Source organism: Oncorhynchus mykiss, chromosome 18, assembly GCF_013265735.2.
Source record: "Oncorhynchus mykiss isolate Arlee chromosome 18, USDA_OmykA_1.1, whole genome shotgun sequence".
NCBI classification, from domain to species: Eukaryota; Metazoa; Chordata; class Actinopteri; order Salmoniformes; family Salmonidae; genus Oncorhynchus; species Oncorhynchus mykiss.
Genome location: NC_048582.1, coordinates 54,745,653 through 54,760,994, shown reverse-complemented (window position 1 = coordinate 54,760,994; position 15,342 = coordinate 54,745,653). Strand labels below are relative to the sequence as shown.

The 15,342-nt window shown below is 45.5% G+C and overlaps 1 protein-coding gene across 6 annotated transcripts in view; it reads right to left on the bottom strand.

Annotated features, from left to right (window-relative positions):
- LOC110496551 (rho family-interacting cell polarization regulator 2) overlaps positions 1 to 15,342 on the bottom strand; it is a 79,107-nt gene that overhangs the window by 56,365 nt on the left and 7,400 nt on the right. Inside the window, exon 1 of one of the 6 annotated variants that reach the window (XM_036953296.1) lies at positions 6,957 to 7,240. The exons of 4 other annotated variants lie outside the window; for them this stretch is intronic. In XM_036953296.1, coding sequence (XP_036809191.1) covers positions 6,957 to 7,023 — 67 coding nt within the window. In that variant the 5' untranslated portion in view covers positions 7,024 to 7,240. Of the gene's footprint in view, positions 1 to 6,956; positions 7,241 to 15,342 lie in introns of those variants that run through there. One more of the 6 variants, XM_036953297.1, reaches the window with a different exon arrangement.

Below are 15,342 nucleotides of genomic sequence, written 5' to 3'. Positions count from 1 at the left end.
CATACCAAGTGGGTCAGAAGTTTACATACACTCAATTAGTGTTTGGTAGCATTGCCTTTTAAATTGTTTAACTTGGGTCAAACATTTCAGGTAGCCTTCCACAAGCTTCCCACAATAAGTTGGGTGAATTTTGGCCCATTCCTCCTGACAGAGCTGGTGTAACTGAGTCAGGTTTGTAGGCATCCTTGCTCGCACACGCTTTTTCAGTTTTGCCCACAAATGTTCTATAGGATTGAGGTCAGGGCTTTGTGATGGCCACTCCAATACGTTGACTTTGTTGTCCTTAAGCCATTTTGCCACAACTTTGGAAGTATGCTTTGGGTCCATTTGGAAGACCCATTTGCGACCAAGCTTTAACTTCCTGACCAATGTCTTGAGATGTTGCTTCAAGATACCCACATAATTTTCCTGCCTCATGATGTCATCTATTTTGTGAAGTGCACCAGTCCCTCCTGCAGCAAAGCACCCCCACAACATGATGCTGCCACCCCCGTGCTTCACGGTTGGGTTGGTGTTCTTCGGCTTGCAAGCGTCCCCCCTTTACCTCCAAACATAACGATGGTCATTATGGCCAAACAGTTCTATTTTTGTTTCATCAGACCAGAGGACATTTCTCCAAAATGTATGATCTTTGTCCCCATGTGCAGTTGCAAACCGTAGTCTGGCTTTTTTATGGCGGTTTTGGAGTAGTGGCTTCTTCCTTGCTGAGCGGCTTCTCAGGTTATGTCAATACAGGACTCGTTTTGCTGTGGACATAGATACTTTTGTACCCGTTTCCTTCAGCATCTTCACAAAGTCCTTTGCTGTTGTTCTGGGATTGATTTGCTCCTTTCGCACCAAAATACGTTCATCTCTAGGAGACAGAACGCGTCTCCTTCCTGAGCGGTAATGATGGCTGCATGGTCCCATTGTGTTTATACTTGCGTACTATTGTTTGTACAGATGAACGTGGTACCTTCAGGCGTTTGGAAATTGCTCCCAAGGATGAACCAGACTTGTGGAGGTCTACAATTTTTTTTCTGAGGTCTTGACTGATTTCTTTTGATTTTCCCATGATGTCAAGCAAAGAGGCACTGAGTTTGAAGGTAGGCCTTGAAATACATCCACAGGTACACCTCCAATTGACTCAAATGATGTCAATTAGCCTATCAGAAGCTTCTGAAGCCATGACATAATTTTTTGGAATTGTCCAAGCTGTTTAAAGGCACAGTCAACTTGGTGTATATAAACTTCTGACCCACTGGAATTGTGATACAGTGAATTATAAGTGAAATAATCTGTCTGTAAACAATTGTTGGAAAAATGACTTGTCATGCACAAAGTAGATGTCCTAACCGACTTGCCAAAACTATAGTTTGTTAACAAGACATTTGTGGAGTGGTTGAAAAATGAGTTTTAATGACTCCAAACTTAAGTGTATGTAAACTTCCGACTTCAACTGTATATAAACCGGAAAGGTTGCTCGACAACTGTGTGCTTATCGGGTATCCAGCTAACTTCAATTCCTACTAAAGCATGTAGCTAACATTAGCTATTTAGCTAAAGTAACTGAAGTTTCAGAAACGCATATCCAACGCGGGAGATTGTGTATTTTTAATAACATGCACATACATACATACATACATACATACGCGCACATATATATGTGTGTGTGTGTTTTTTTAAATTATTATTAGTGTTCCACCATTGTTCTTACATAATATAACCATATACAATTTCAGTAGCATGTCTTAGAGTGATGGACTGTGACATCCCCACGGACTCCACAATGGATTAGGCCACTCAGACAGGCATGTCTTGTGCTCCATGAAAAATATGTTTTGCGACCGACTGCTCGACTAAAGAAATCTCGTTCCACCAACAGCCTGTCAACCAAACAATCAACTAGTCGACTACATGGGATCAGCCCTAGAGTGTGGAGTTTATTAGTTAATAATGTGGGCCATTAAGTTTGCTAGCTTTGCCTCAGGATAAACAAACACACACACACACACCCTATTTCCTATATAATGCACAACTTTTGGACCAATATCATATGGGTAGTGCAAGGGGAATAGGTTAACCCTCTTTGCCACCCAATCCCCCTCTATATAGCAACACGCAATGGCCATGAAGACAGATGATGTTATCTTTTTTATCCAACCTCTCCTCTGGCTCCCAGCTGTTCACAACCGGGCTTGAAATTAGAAAACAGAAAAACAAAACATCCATCTTATCAGCTTATGTCTGTTTATTAGAACGCTTAATACCGAAAGAGGTCATGCTTTCTACTGAACCATCAAAATGGGCAGGGACAGGGGTACAAGGGGTGGTCCCAGTGGTGTGTACATCTGGTTCAGAGGTAAGCGCCAGCGACAGTGGGTGTGTTCCACTGCTGGGCCTCAATGGACTCTAGGGATTAAGGGGGAAGACCCCCCATAGGACTGCACTGACAACACATATCTGCTCATCTGCTCAGAGACAAGGGAGGAGAGGAGAGAAGGAAACCCCCAGTCCTCATCCCTCCATCTCTATCCTCATCTAGGGCGTAGGGAGAGGAGGGATGGAGGGGATGGAGGGAGAGCCCTAGGGTGGACCAGTAGCCTTTCACTCCCAACACCTGCCAACCCATCCTGAGAGGGAGTCCAAACGCAACATACGCACACTCGTGCCAACATACACACACTTTACTAGTCAATAGAAGACTTCCATTGCTCAGGCTATCCGTTTAGTCACACATCATTGCTGCTTGCTCATGTAGACTATACACATCAATGAGCTTTATAAAGACCCAGATATACTGTAAATCAGGAGCTTATATTCATGCAAAGACCAGGGCGCATATTCATAAACCCTCTCAGAGTAGGCATTCTGATCCAGAATCAGATCTCCCCCAGTCCATGTAATCTTACTTATTATGATGTAAAATGCTAAACTGATCCTAGATCAGCACTCCTACTCTGAGACAGTGATGACTTCTAAACATATTCATAAAGAGTAGTGATACTGACAGAAATACATACAGTAGGTCTCTCTGACCCAGTTCTATTAGAGGTTGAACACTGGCATCACTGTACTGCCATCCATGACTTTACAAAAGTCACTAATGCACTCTGTTCTTTATGCCATGGCTGACGCCATCGCTTGATGCTAACAAGCTAGGGTGAACTATGGATGACCGTGATGATTTAATTCAGTCCTCCCTTCTCTACAGGCTGGGAGGAAAAGTGGTGGGAAGAGGGAGAGAATATATCCACCCTCCCTCACACACGCCTCGTCCCGTTGGGCCTAGGAAGGAAAAGCAGAGTGTAAAAGAGAGGGAGTGAACCGTCTTTCATCCTGCCTTCCCCTCCCCACCTCCCTCTCCTCTTCTGAGAATATCTGATATTATCTTTCTTATCCAACTCCCTAAACCCAATCCCAATGTCCCGTCTTTTCCTCTCCAACCCAAAATTCCAACCCCCCTCTCCCCTTCCCTCCCCCTTACTCTAATGTCTCATCTGCTCCCGAGTGGCGCAGTGGTCTCAGTGCAAGAGGCATCACTGCAGTCCCTGGTTCAAATCCAGGCTGTATCACATCCGGCCGTGATTGAGTGTCCAATAGGGCAGCGCACAATTGGCACAGAGTGGTCTGGGTTTGGCCGGGGTAGGACAGCATCGTAAATAAGAACGTGTTCTTAACTGACTTGCTTAGTTAAATAAAGGTTCAATAAAACATTTTTTTAATTATCATAGCTGCTAGGAATATGAAAACATTCCCTTCCTCATTTAACTCCCACCTCTATCCCTTCCCTCCCAATGTACAACCTCCCCTCTCCCTCTCCCTAATTTAGATTAACATCCCTCCCCATTCCTTACCTCCCCTACTGTCTAAGCAGCCCCTCCAGAGGAATGTCAAAAAATCCCTTTCTCAAACTCCCAACTCCACCCCCCCCCCCCCCCCCCCCCCCCAGAAATACCTCTACCCCTCAGGGATGCCTCTGTCATGGAGGGACGTGTCAGGACACGAGAGACAGGCCAGAGGAGAGATAACAAGACAGGGGGTAACATCTCTGGATCAGATAACCCTGATAAATAAAGCCAGGTCAGGTCACTGTAGATCCTGGAGAAACCTTCACTGACTGATTGGGAGAAGCCTGGATGAAACCTGGTTTATGGACTGTAGACTTAACACAACAACAGATATGTGGTCTGAATCAAGAACAATAACTTGAATTCCTAAGATGAATATTACAATTGAGGCTGTGGTTTAAGATCTTATTTCTAATTTAAGGAATTTGGATAGTAACAATTGAGCTTGGGTAGGTCCAGTTTGGCACCACCTTTCAGGAACTAGAGATTTGTAGGACATTCTGGGAATCAGTGTTCTCTCCCAGCTGGGCATCCTTACCACACTGCTCGGCACCATGTCTGCTACAATCCTTATGAAATGACTATCAGCTGTGAAAACTGAAAGACACTCCTTTTTTAAAGAATGCAAGGCCAACAATTTCCTAAAAAGTAAGAACCACACACATATGGAAGCACACACCAGAGCACATGCACACACACCAGAGCACATGCACACACACAAACTGCTCCATGCAGAAAACTGAAAGTAGGGTGGTCTTGAAGAGCAAGGTACAAAAAGTAAAATGTCATTGTACTGCGTTTTTTAGGCCACCTCTTGTATAATTTCTCTGAGATTTAAAACAATGAGCGTTTTCAGTTTCCTGTTAATCTTTCACCTTGACCTTCAATCTTTGTATTGATTCTCTGTGCTTAGTGGGCTACTGATCACACACACCAACACAGTCACACACAGTGCTTAGTGGGCTACTGATCACACACACCAACACAGTCACACACAGTGCTTAGTGGGCTACTGATCACACACACCAACACAGTCACACACAGTGCTTGGTGTAGGCTACTGATTACACCATTAGAGACCATACAAAAGAGCTGAGGACTGACGTTCCTTGCAGCAATCTATGGCGTCACACTCCATTGTGTTAAGGAGCCCTGTTGTGTTACCATTGAGCAGAAGAACACAGTGAAAAACATGCAATGGTTTGTCTGAATTCACTCCAGACCACAATGCTATAATAATTTATTTAATGAGGATGACTTAGGGAGAACGAAAGAGAGTGAAAGAAAAAAGAAAGAGAGAGAAGTGAGAGAGAGAAGCAGGAAAGAGAGAGTGGGAGAAAGAGAGAAAGCACTGGAAAGGCTGTGAGAAGGGGACTGGGACTGTCTGGCAGCAGCCATGCTGGCTCGTTTAGGCCTTGGCATCCTGCTTCTACCCTCCCATCATCCTGAGTCTTACCATCAAACAGCTTAATAAAATGAATATGCCCTGGCAATGGAGCTAAGCACTTCAGTTGAACTACATCAGAGCAAGCCGTTCTCCACAGAGAAAACACTAACTCTAAAGCGACTTTCTCAAAACAGTACATGCAGCTGGAGTGGAGGGTATAGCAGTGGGCTATAGGATTGTTTTTATAATGCATTCTAGAGAACATGACATTTACATATACTCCTGGCTGCATCATACCAGGACAAGCAATATGAGGGAGGACAGACCTGAAGAAACCTGTGTTATCGCATCGTACTACCTTTGATTGTCCATTCTATTAGCACATGGTTATGTTGTGAGAGAATGCAAAGAGTAAATGGATAAGATACTGAATCCTTCCACCAACCCCATAAAATGATGAATGGGCAGTGATCTCTAGCCTTACAACTGGTTTATAATGTATACTGTATCCTTCACTATCTATTCCTTACTATCTATTGCATCTTAGCCACTCTGTCACTGCTCATCCATATATTTTATACTTATATATTTTCATCCCATTCCTTTACTAGATTGTGTACATTAGGTTTTGTTGTGGAATTGTTAGATATTAGGTTTTGTTGTAGAATTTGTTAGATATTAGGTTTTGTTGTGGAATTTGTTAGATATTTGGTTTTGTTGTGGAATTGTTAGATATTAGGTTTTGTTGTGGAATTGTTAGATATTAGGTTTTGTTGTAGAATTTGTTAGATATTAGGTTTTGTTGTGGAACTGTTAGATATTACCTGTTAGATACTGCTGCTCTGTAGGATCTAGAAGCATAAGCATTTCGCTACACTCGCAATAACATCTGCTAACCATGTGTATGTGACCAATACAATTTGATTTGATCTAGTAAACAAAGCCTAGTTACTGAATTTGACAATGGCCTAATGCCCCCTGACCTCTCCAAAAACCTGCAGGAGTTCTGAAATCCCTGCTTGCTGACCCACTTCACTCAGTCCATGAGAGTTGAGTTGTGTGTATGTGTGGGTCCTTCTCGCCTGTCTACAACACGTAGTGAATCACAATCCCACACACACACCTCTGGAGCAACTCTCCACTCCTCCTATTCTCGAATCGCTAAGAGGACATTTAAACCCATTGTCCTAAAGCCCAACCACTGCGCTCTACACCGCGACTCTGTGATGAGGACATTCACCTCACCACCGATCGCGATGACGCGACCCCTGTGGTCAAAAGCAAATCGAGAGAAAGTGGTCGACAAAACCCAGGAAGAAACATGTTTACTGGGACGTCAAGAGACTCAAATATGATCCGTTTAGCCTCACGATATCGCGGACAGTATCAAAATCGTGGAGTCTATCAATTAAATAAAATTCCAAGGCATTTGATGTTGGTATGAACAAAATGGTTTTATAGATGCATCAAATAATTTGTTTTACTAAGGCAAAACAAATCGCCTACATAATGTAGTGTTTAGTTTACTATTTCTTTAAGGGTGTATCACTGTCGTTTACTAAGCCACTGCCCTACTAGAAGCCGTTCTCACTCAATCTCTACTCCGTTATTATTGAATAAAGGCGCAAAGTGATCTAGCCTACTCATCGAGCTCGCACACTGCTCTAGCTAAAAAGATAAGGAACTCTCAGACAGATGTCTTAACTAGTCTAAATACACGAGAGAGTAAATCTACTCACCTCTGAAAAACTTACTTGAACTGAATCCTATGTATTGTCTGTTAACTGCGCCGCTCCATCCGTGCATAAAGGAGAAGCTCCGCTTTCCAACGTGAACTTTTGGTCCACTGGATCACTAAAACAATGAATTCGACAGTGCTTTACGGAAAATGTCTTTCCTGACTACCTTATGAACTATATATATTTTCACTTGGGCATTATTCCTAATGTAACAAACACAGGCTACACAGCCCCACGCTCGTACCGAAAATCATGTGCATTGCAGTTTAGGTTTGTAGCGCTCGCCCTGGCTAACGTTGGACCAATGAAAAGGCAGAGTTGTAACAGTAGGCGGGGCCGTTTCGTGCCCTCACAACACGACAGGCGAGGAGTTGACATCCCTGCAATGCCATCGGCATTCGGCACTAGTAGTTGGGCACTGCTGTTCGTGCATGCCAACCGGGGCGACAGACTGGGGTAAATCTCGTGTCTACCCACTGTATTTGCACAGCTGTCACGGTATGAACTGGCTCTTCCATTTTCACTGCCCCTAACGATAGGCTATGAAAACGGATCGAGATTAGCAAAGGGGTAGCAGCCTATTTGAAGGCTAGGCTACACGGGCCCCACTTAGGTATGGAGAGTGGTGGATTTTAATGACAAACGGTTATTTATTCTGTATGGATGAAAAATAATATTATATAATCGATGAAGCCATTACATTGCCACAGATATTAAGTTTACTTTGAACATCAATCCTCCTCAAGGACAACGAATATTATTTTCAGAACAGAACTGAAGATCTGGCCACACTCAAATGAACTTGCCTCAAGACTGGTTACAGAAATTGCATTAGGCAGACAGCAAACAACAAACACATTAAATGGAACCAGGGACAGGACAAACAAGTTAATCCCTATACCTTAACTGCCGAGGCCTAATGGACTGCAGACACACTACATCATGGCACAGGCGTGTCGTGGCCTAGGAAATAGATTTCCACTTCAACTAACTGGCCCTTACTATGATGACAGGCCAGATATGGTTGTCGTAATCCAGCGCTGCCAACTTGATTGGTTCCAGTACCAAGGGCGAGGGATGGGCAGAAAACTGACTGTCTGATCGAATCAATCCGTCTCATTTTAATACAGAGGAAGGAACTTTGTAATGAAGGAGTCATCGGTGGAAATCCTTCACTTGTATCCATGTCACTGCATTGTGTATTTTATGTCCTTTATGTACCATGATCATGATACCAATTAAAGTTACAAATTGATTTAGAGGGTAAGCAACTTTTATATGAGCATAAATTAATTGTGCCAACTGCTATTGTCCTGGCACAGCACAGCAGTATTCTAAATGGTTTTATTTTCCCGAGTGACGCAGCGGTATAAGGCACTGCATCTCAGTGCTAGAAGTGTCACTACAGACCCTGGTTTGATCCCGGGCTGTATTACAACCGGTCGTGATCGGCAATCCCATAGGGCGGTGCAAAATTTGCTCAGAGTGGTTAGGGGACGGTTTGGCCGGGGTAGGCCATCATTGTAAATAAGAATTTGCTCTTAACTGGCTTGCCTAGTTAAATAAAGGTTAAAAAAAAAGCTATGTTCTGTGTGATAAGGTGGTAAGGTGGTAGAATGTGGTGATAGAAGGCTAACACACACACACACAACCCTCTCTGTCTCTCTCCTCTCAGAACATCTGCTGTTTCGGTTCCTGAAACTAAACTAAAATCCAGCAAAATCCTGAAAAACATACCTACTGTATAAGTATTATCACTGCTGGGAGGTGAATACTGTTCAGAGGATATGAAAAACATATCTATAGACGGGTTAGCTGAGAATGTCACGAAAACTGTGCACTCGCTTCAAAGGGACAGAAGGCCATGTATTGGTATGGTTCTGGATGGCTAGATTGCTAGCAACAATGACAAGAAACTGCCATGGGAAATCATAAGAGGCTCATTTCAGCTCGTTTCATCTTGTTCTTGATACCATGTCTTGTTTTGAGGTGTTTTGACTGGTGCCACGTCTATGCTGATATGGCAAACAATTTTAGCTAGCTAGCTAACCAACAACTGTGACGATGTTTTGGAGAGACAAGTGCTCATTGTGCAACTTGATTTATGTTTTCAATCAAAATTGGAGACTAAATATAGTTGACGTGTTATCAATCTAAGCCAACACAGTCTGTTTTGCCCTGTAGTTGCTCACTGCTCACGTGTAGGTTTTGTTGCTGAACAACCAACCCATCTATTAGTATTGTCACTGCTAGGCGATGAATACTGTTCAGAGGTTGAGGTGATGTAAATCTTTCATCCCACTGTTCTGTCTATATGAACACTGTATTCTGTAAACCTCTGTGGTTTCTCACTCAGGCAGGCAGTGTGTTTCCACCTGAAGCTACAGAGCACAGACCCCCTCCATAGTAGCATTCTCTCCTCTCCTCTCTCCTCCTCTCCTCTCAGCTGGCTTACAGTTCATCCTGTAATTGCGGCTAGCTGTCATCAACAGCCCCCGACCAGCAGCTATATTTACTGGAGAGCCAACAAACAGACCCAGCAGCCTGGTAGAATCACTTAAAGGAGCCGCTCAGATTAGAAACCAGAGCCATGGGTAGAAGGATTAGAGCCAGGACTGGTCCCAGATCAGTCTGTGTAGTAGACCAACAGGAGTGTTGAGAGGTAGCATAATTTCTCTGGTATGCTATTAGGCTAGTGTCAGGTTATTGGGCTATGCAAGTCGGTCAAAAGAGACTGCTGTCTGGCAGTTGGGGAATGGGCTCTGGCAGCCCACCTCCCAATAGTTTTTACTAACCTCCTCCTGGTTTCCCCTCCCCTCCAGGCCGAGCTTTCCCTCTGGTCGTGACGAGGCAGAGGATCCTCCTTTTCTTGACGTAACGTGGCATTTAACTAACAGCCTCCTCTTCCTCGCTGGTTAGGCTAATTCACACAGCAGAAGGTAATGTTACGCGGGACCACCTCTCTAAGACATCTCAGCCGACACCCCTCACACACACACACCCCTCTCTCACTCCCTTGCAACCGCAGCACTTGTGAACACTTACATGGGGAGACCCACTCGGACATACCACGTGACGGGGAGGCAGGGTTAGAGAAGGTTGACACATGAGGGTGAGAGTGGAAGTGGGACAGGGAGGGAGGGATGGGTGAGACAGGGAGGATTCAGTGGGATGGGGAGGGTTGAGGTAGGGATCAGTGGGACAGGGAGGGTTAGGGAGGGAGGGCTCAGTGGGATGTCGAGGATTGAGGGAGGGATCAGTGGGACAGGAGAGGAGGGATCAGTGACACAGGGAGGGTTAAGGAGGGAGGGCTCAGTGGGACAGGGAGGGTTAAGGAGGGAGGGATCAGTGAGACAGGGAGTGTTAGAGAGGGAGGGATCAGTGGGACAGGGAGGGTTAAGGAGGGAGGGATCGGTGAGACAGGGAGTGTTAGAGAGGGAGGGTTAAGGAGGGAGGGATCAGTGAGACAGGGAGTGTTAGAGAGGGAGGGATCAGTGGGACGGGGACGGTTAGGGAGGGAGGGATCAGTGGGATGGGGAGGGTTAAGGAGGGAGGAATCAGTGAGACAGGGAGTGTTAGAGAGGGAGGGTTAAGGAGGGAGGGATCAGTGAGACAGGGAGTGTTAGAGAGGGAGGGTTAAGGAGGGAGGGATCAGTGAGACAGGGAGTGTTAGAGCGGGAGGGATCAGTGGGACGGGGACGGTTAGGGAGGGAGGGATCAGTGGGACGGGGAGGGTTAAGGAGGGAGGAATCAGTGAGACAGGGAGTGTTAGAGAGGGAGGGATTAGTGGGACGGTTAGGGAGGGAGAGATCAGTGAGACAGGGAGGGTTAGGGAAGGAGGGATCAGTGGGACAGGGGGAGGGATCAGTGGGACAGGGAGGATTAGAGAGGGAGGGATCAGTGGGACAGGGAGTGAGGGATCAGTTAGACAGGGAGTGTTAGGGAGGGAGGGATCAGTGAGACAGGGAGGGTTAGGGAGGGAGGGATCAGCGAGACAGGGAGTGTTAGTGAGGGAGGGATCAGTGAGACAGGGAGTGTTAGGGAGGGAGGGATCAGTGGGACAGGGAGGGTTAGGGAGGGAGGGATCAGTGGGACAGGGAGGGAGGGATCAGTGAGACAGAGAGTGTTAGGGGGGAGGGCTCTGTGAAATATGCAGATTTCTGTTGAGTCTATGGTTACATTTACACCCTACTAGACACCATAGTAATGGAGGCCATGTACAGCAATGTCTCAGGGCTATTCTACCACCCTGGAAATTGCCTGGTTCATTGTAAGTATGAGGGAATACCTCCTTGAGTCATTTAGCACTGAACCACTTCTACTGTGCAGAGTGAAGTGTGTGTAGGCCAATGTGGATGGTGGGGGGTCTAGCCCTTGCGGCCTTTAAAATGACTTTGAGACTTCACGCAACCATATGGCTGTTCTGTGTATGTTTTCTTTTTGGGTGGGTAGCAGTGAGACAGACACTGCTGTTCAGCCTCAGTCAGACGTGGGCAGATTATAGGGCTGTCATGCCCTGTAGCACAGTTCCTTTGGTGATAATGACAGGGCTTTGACTGCTGCAGCTAGGCCTGCGTCCAGCCGCCAAGCACCAGCTTTACTGTGGGCTGGTAGGAAAGGAACCTGTTGGCGCCAGGTGTTCCTCTATGACACACAACCCATCAGCCCTAAGCTACCTACAAGGCCAGAACCATATACATGGGATCCACCCATCACAGAATGTTCTACCCATCACAAATGATATTTCTATGGTCATCTCTCTCCCTCCCCCCAGACTGTGCAGAGAGAGAAAAAAAGAGACGGGGGGGGGCATCTCACTGGCTCCAAGCTTGTGACATACTGCAGTTCCATAGAAAATCCATTCAATGTTTTATTTGAACTGCACTGACTGTGTCATAACAACGTGACTTGTTGTGTCAGTGAAACATCTCACAAGCGTATGACTTACAGCTCCATAGAAAATGAAACATTCTACTCCCCGTTTTTTCCCCATTCCATTTCTTTTCTCTCTACTTGTTCTGCTTCTGTAGAAAGACAAACAAAGACTTGTGTTTGTGGAAGAAAGCCTTGTGGAAGCTTGTTCAGGCTAAACAGGTCAATGGATGCAACTTTCATCAACAGAGAGAGGAAAACGCATAGTAATATGCTAGCTAGGGCTAGGCTGCCACTAACGTGAACACAAGGCAATGTTTCCCATTCCCCTGCCCCCCATTGTTTCCCATTCCCCTGCCCCCCATTGTTTCCCATTCCCCTGCCCCCATACACAGAACAGACAGTCAACATTTTTTTGGTAGATTAGAGTCTGTAGGTGAGAGGGTAGAAGTTCAACTTTGCTTCGACCCCAGCCCTTTGGCAGAGAGAGAGAAAGAGACAGAGTGTGTGTGTTCTCTGGGCCTGGAGTGGTATGTCATGAGCTGACTTGACCTAGGACTGACTCAATATACCCTCTTCAACTCCTCCCATCCTCCTCCCTCTCTTCCCTACCGTCCTCCTGTCCTCCTCCCCTCTCATCCTCCTCCTCCTCCTGCTCTTCCCCTCTCCTCTTCTCAATCCCTCCTCCCTCTCCTCCTTCCCCCCTCCTCCTCTCCTCCTCTTCTCCTCCTCCTCCCCTTCCACTCCTCCTCCCATCCCCCTCCTTCTCTTTCCCCTCCCCCTCATCCCCTTGTCTTCCCTTCCTCCTCTCCTCTTCCCCTTCTACAACCACCACAGGGCTTACAAGGTCTGACCTCTGTCTGTTTGTAAACACACACCTTCAAACACACACTCACTCTCCAAAAATGTAAGGACAAACATACCATGCAACAAAGCACACATTCCTCACAATGTTCTAAATCATGTCCATGGGATTGAGAGTACAAGAGGCAGCGTGGTATGGAATCCTCTTCTTCTTTTTACCACAAAGTATAAGCCACTCAGTAAACATTAGTGTCTTGTGTTGAGACACTGGCAGACTTCATAATGTTGAGACCCTGCTTCAGATCCAGAGACTTCATAATGTTGAGACCCTACTTCAGATCCAAAGACTTCATAATGTTGAGACCCTGCTTCAGATCCAGAGACTTCATAATGTTGAGACCCTGCTTCAGATCCAAAGACTTCATAATGTTGAGACCCTGCTTCAGATCCAGAGACTTCATAATGTTGAGACCCTGCTTCAGATCCAGAGACTTCATAATGTTGAGAGTCTGCTTCAGATCCAAAGACTTCATAATGTTGAGACCCTGCTTCAGATCCAGAGACTTCATAATGTTGAGACCCTGCTTCAGATCCAGAGACTTCATAATGTTGAGACCCTGCTTCAGATCCAGACTTCATAATGTTGAGACCCTGCTTCAGATCCAGACTTTATAATGTTGATACCATGAGTCTGTGAGAGTAATCATGTATCCTTTGCTCCCTCCTCCTTCCCTTGGTCAATCATTACAGAGAGAGGTAGGAAGGGAGGGAGGGAGGGTGTGTATGTACATACATGTGCATGTGTGTATGCAGGGTGTGTGTGTGTGTGTGTGTGTGTGTGTGTGTGTTTCCTGTGTAATACAGTACTACCTCAGTGGGCTCAGCAAGGCCCCTGTCAGGATACAGTTTCCTGGGTTGCAGTAACACAAGGCAACAAGACATGTCTCGACAAGGAGAGGCACAGAGAATAAATGGATTTGTGAAACTCAAACCTGCTTCTTGCATCGCTGACCCTGCCTGAGTCGCTGCATATCACAAGTTCTAGCACGCACGCACACACGCACACACACAATTTACTGGCTCTTGTTGGCTACAGTAGTACACACACTGAGATACCTTGTGGTTCACAGTGATATATTTGTCCTCCTTTAACCCTGCAGGCTGTTGCAAGAAAGCTGCTGTGTGTACTGTAGTGGGCCATTTTCTATAGGTGACAACATGGTGGTTCCCCCGGGCAGCTGTGTCACGTCGAGTAGTGTTTCACAGATGCACCGCAGCAGGGGTTGAGTTCATTGAACTTCATTCTAGCAATGCCCTCTGGCAAATGTAGAGGCTGGTCTTAGGGCACAGGTGAACAAGGCAAATCAAAGCTTGCCTTGACTGTAAAGGGCACACTGGACTACACCTGTTTTGTATGGAAGGTGTGATATAAATAAAAATGTATTTGAACTATGTGGAGCTGTGCAGCTCAAGTATCATTGTGGCAGCAATAGCCTGCAACAGAGGATCTACACCCTGCATGCACCACTCTGCCTGATCAAGGAAGTGATGACCGTGGAAAGGAGGACTGTGGAAGCAAGGACCGTGAAAACGAGGACCACGGAAGTGAGGACCGTGGAAGCACAACGAGGCATCTGATTCGAGGAGAGACGACTAGACCAGGTAGTGAAACAGTACTACAGGACCCAGATACACTACTACTGTATAGGCCGGCAAGGGGCTTTCATAAACTTCCCTCCTCTCACTGAAGTGGTACCTTTCTTTGGGTTTTCTGCCCCTCTTGACCCAGTTTCCCAAACACTGATTTATTTAAACTCTCCACCCCTGCTAACACTAGCTCTTCATCTCGGTCCACCTCGTACCCCTTCTCGGTTACATCATTTCCGGTCGGAACTCACAACCATGGCTCTTTGGGACATACAGGCTCAACACTTTCCTCAGCCTCCTCACAGGCAGCTAGTCCTTTGAATAACTTATGAAGCTCACTCAAAGAAAAAAAGAGAAAGGCATCCATTGTGTGTTATTTTAGTCACAATTGCGCTGTTGTGCTGATGCCTTTTTATTTTTTTTATTTTACAGTGCCTTCAGAAAGTATTCATACTCCTTGATTAGTCCACATTTTCCACATTGAATTCAGCCTGAATTAAAAAAAAAATGCTAGATTTTCTTCTAACCCATCTACACCCAATACCCCATATTGACAAAGTGAAAACAAGTTTTTGTAAATGTTTGCACATTTATTGAAAATTAAATATATAAATATCTAATTTACATACTGTAAGTAATCACACCCCTGAGTCAATACTTTGTAGAAGCATATTTAGCAGCGATCACAGCTTTGATATGCCTTGGTTATGTCTGTATCAGCTTTGGTATGCCTTGGTTATGTCTGTATCAGCTTTGATATGCCTTGGTTATGTCTGTATCAGCTTTGATATGCCTTGGTTATGTCTGTATCAGCTTTGGTATGCCTTGGTTATGTCTGTATCAGCTTTGACATGCCTTGGTTATGTCTGTATCAGCTTTGATATGCCTTGGTTATGTCTGTATCAGCTTTGATATGCCTTGGTTATGTCTGTATCAGCTTTGCACATCTAGATTTGGGGATTTTCTCCCATTCCTCCTAACAGATTTTCTCAAAAGCTGTTAAATTAGATTGGGAGGCGCCACCACAGATGTTCAATGGGATTCAAGTCTGGACTTTGTCAGG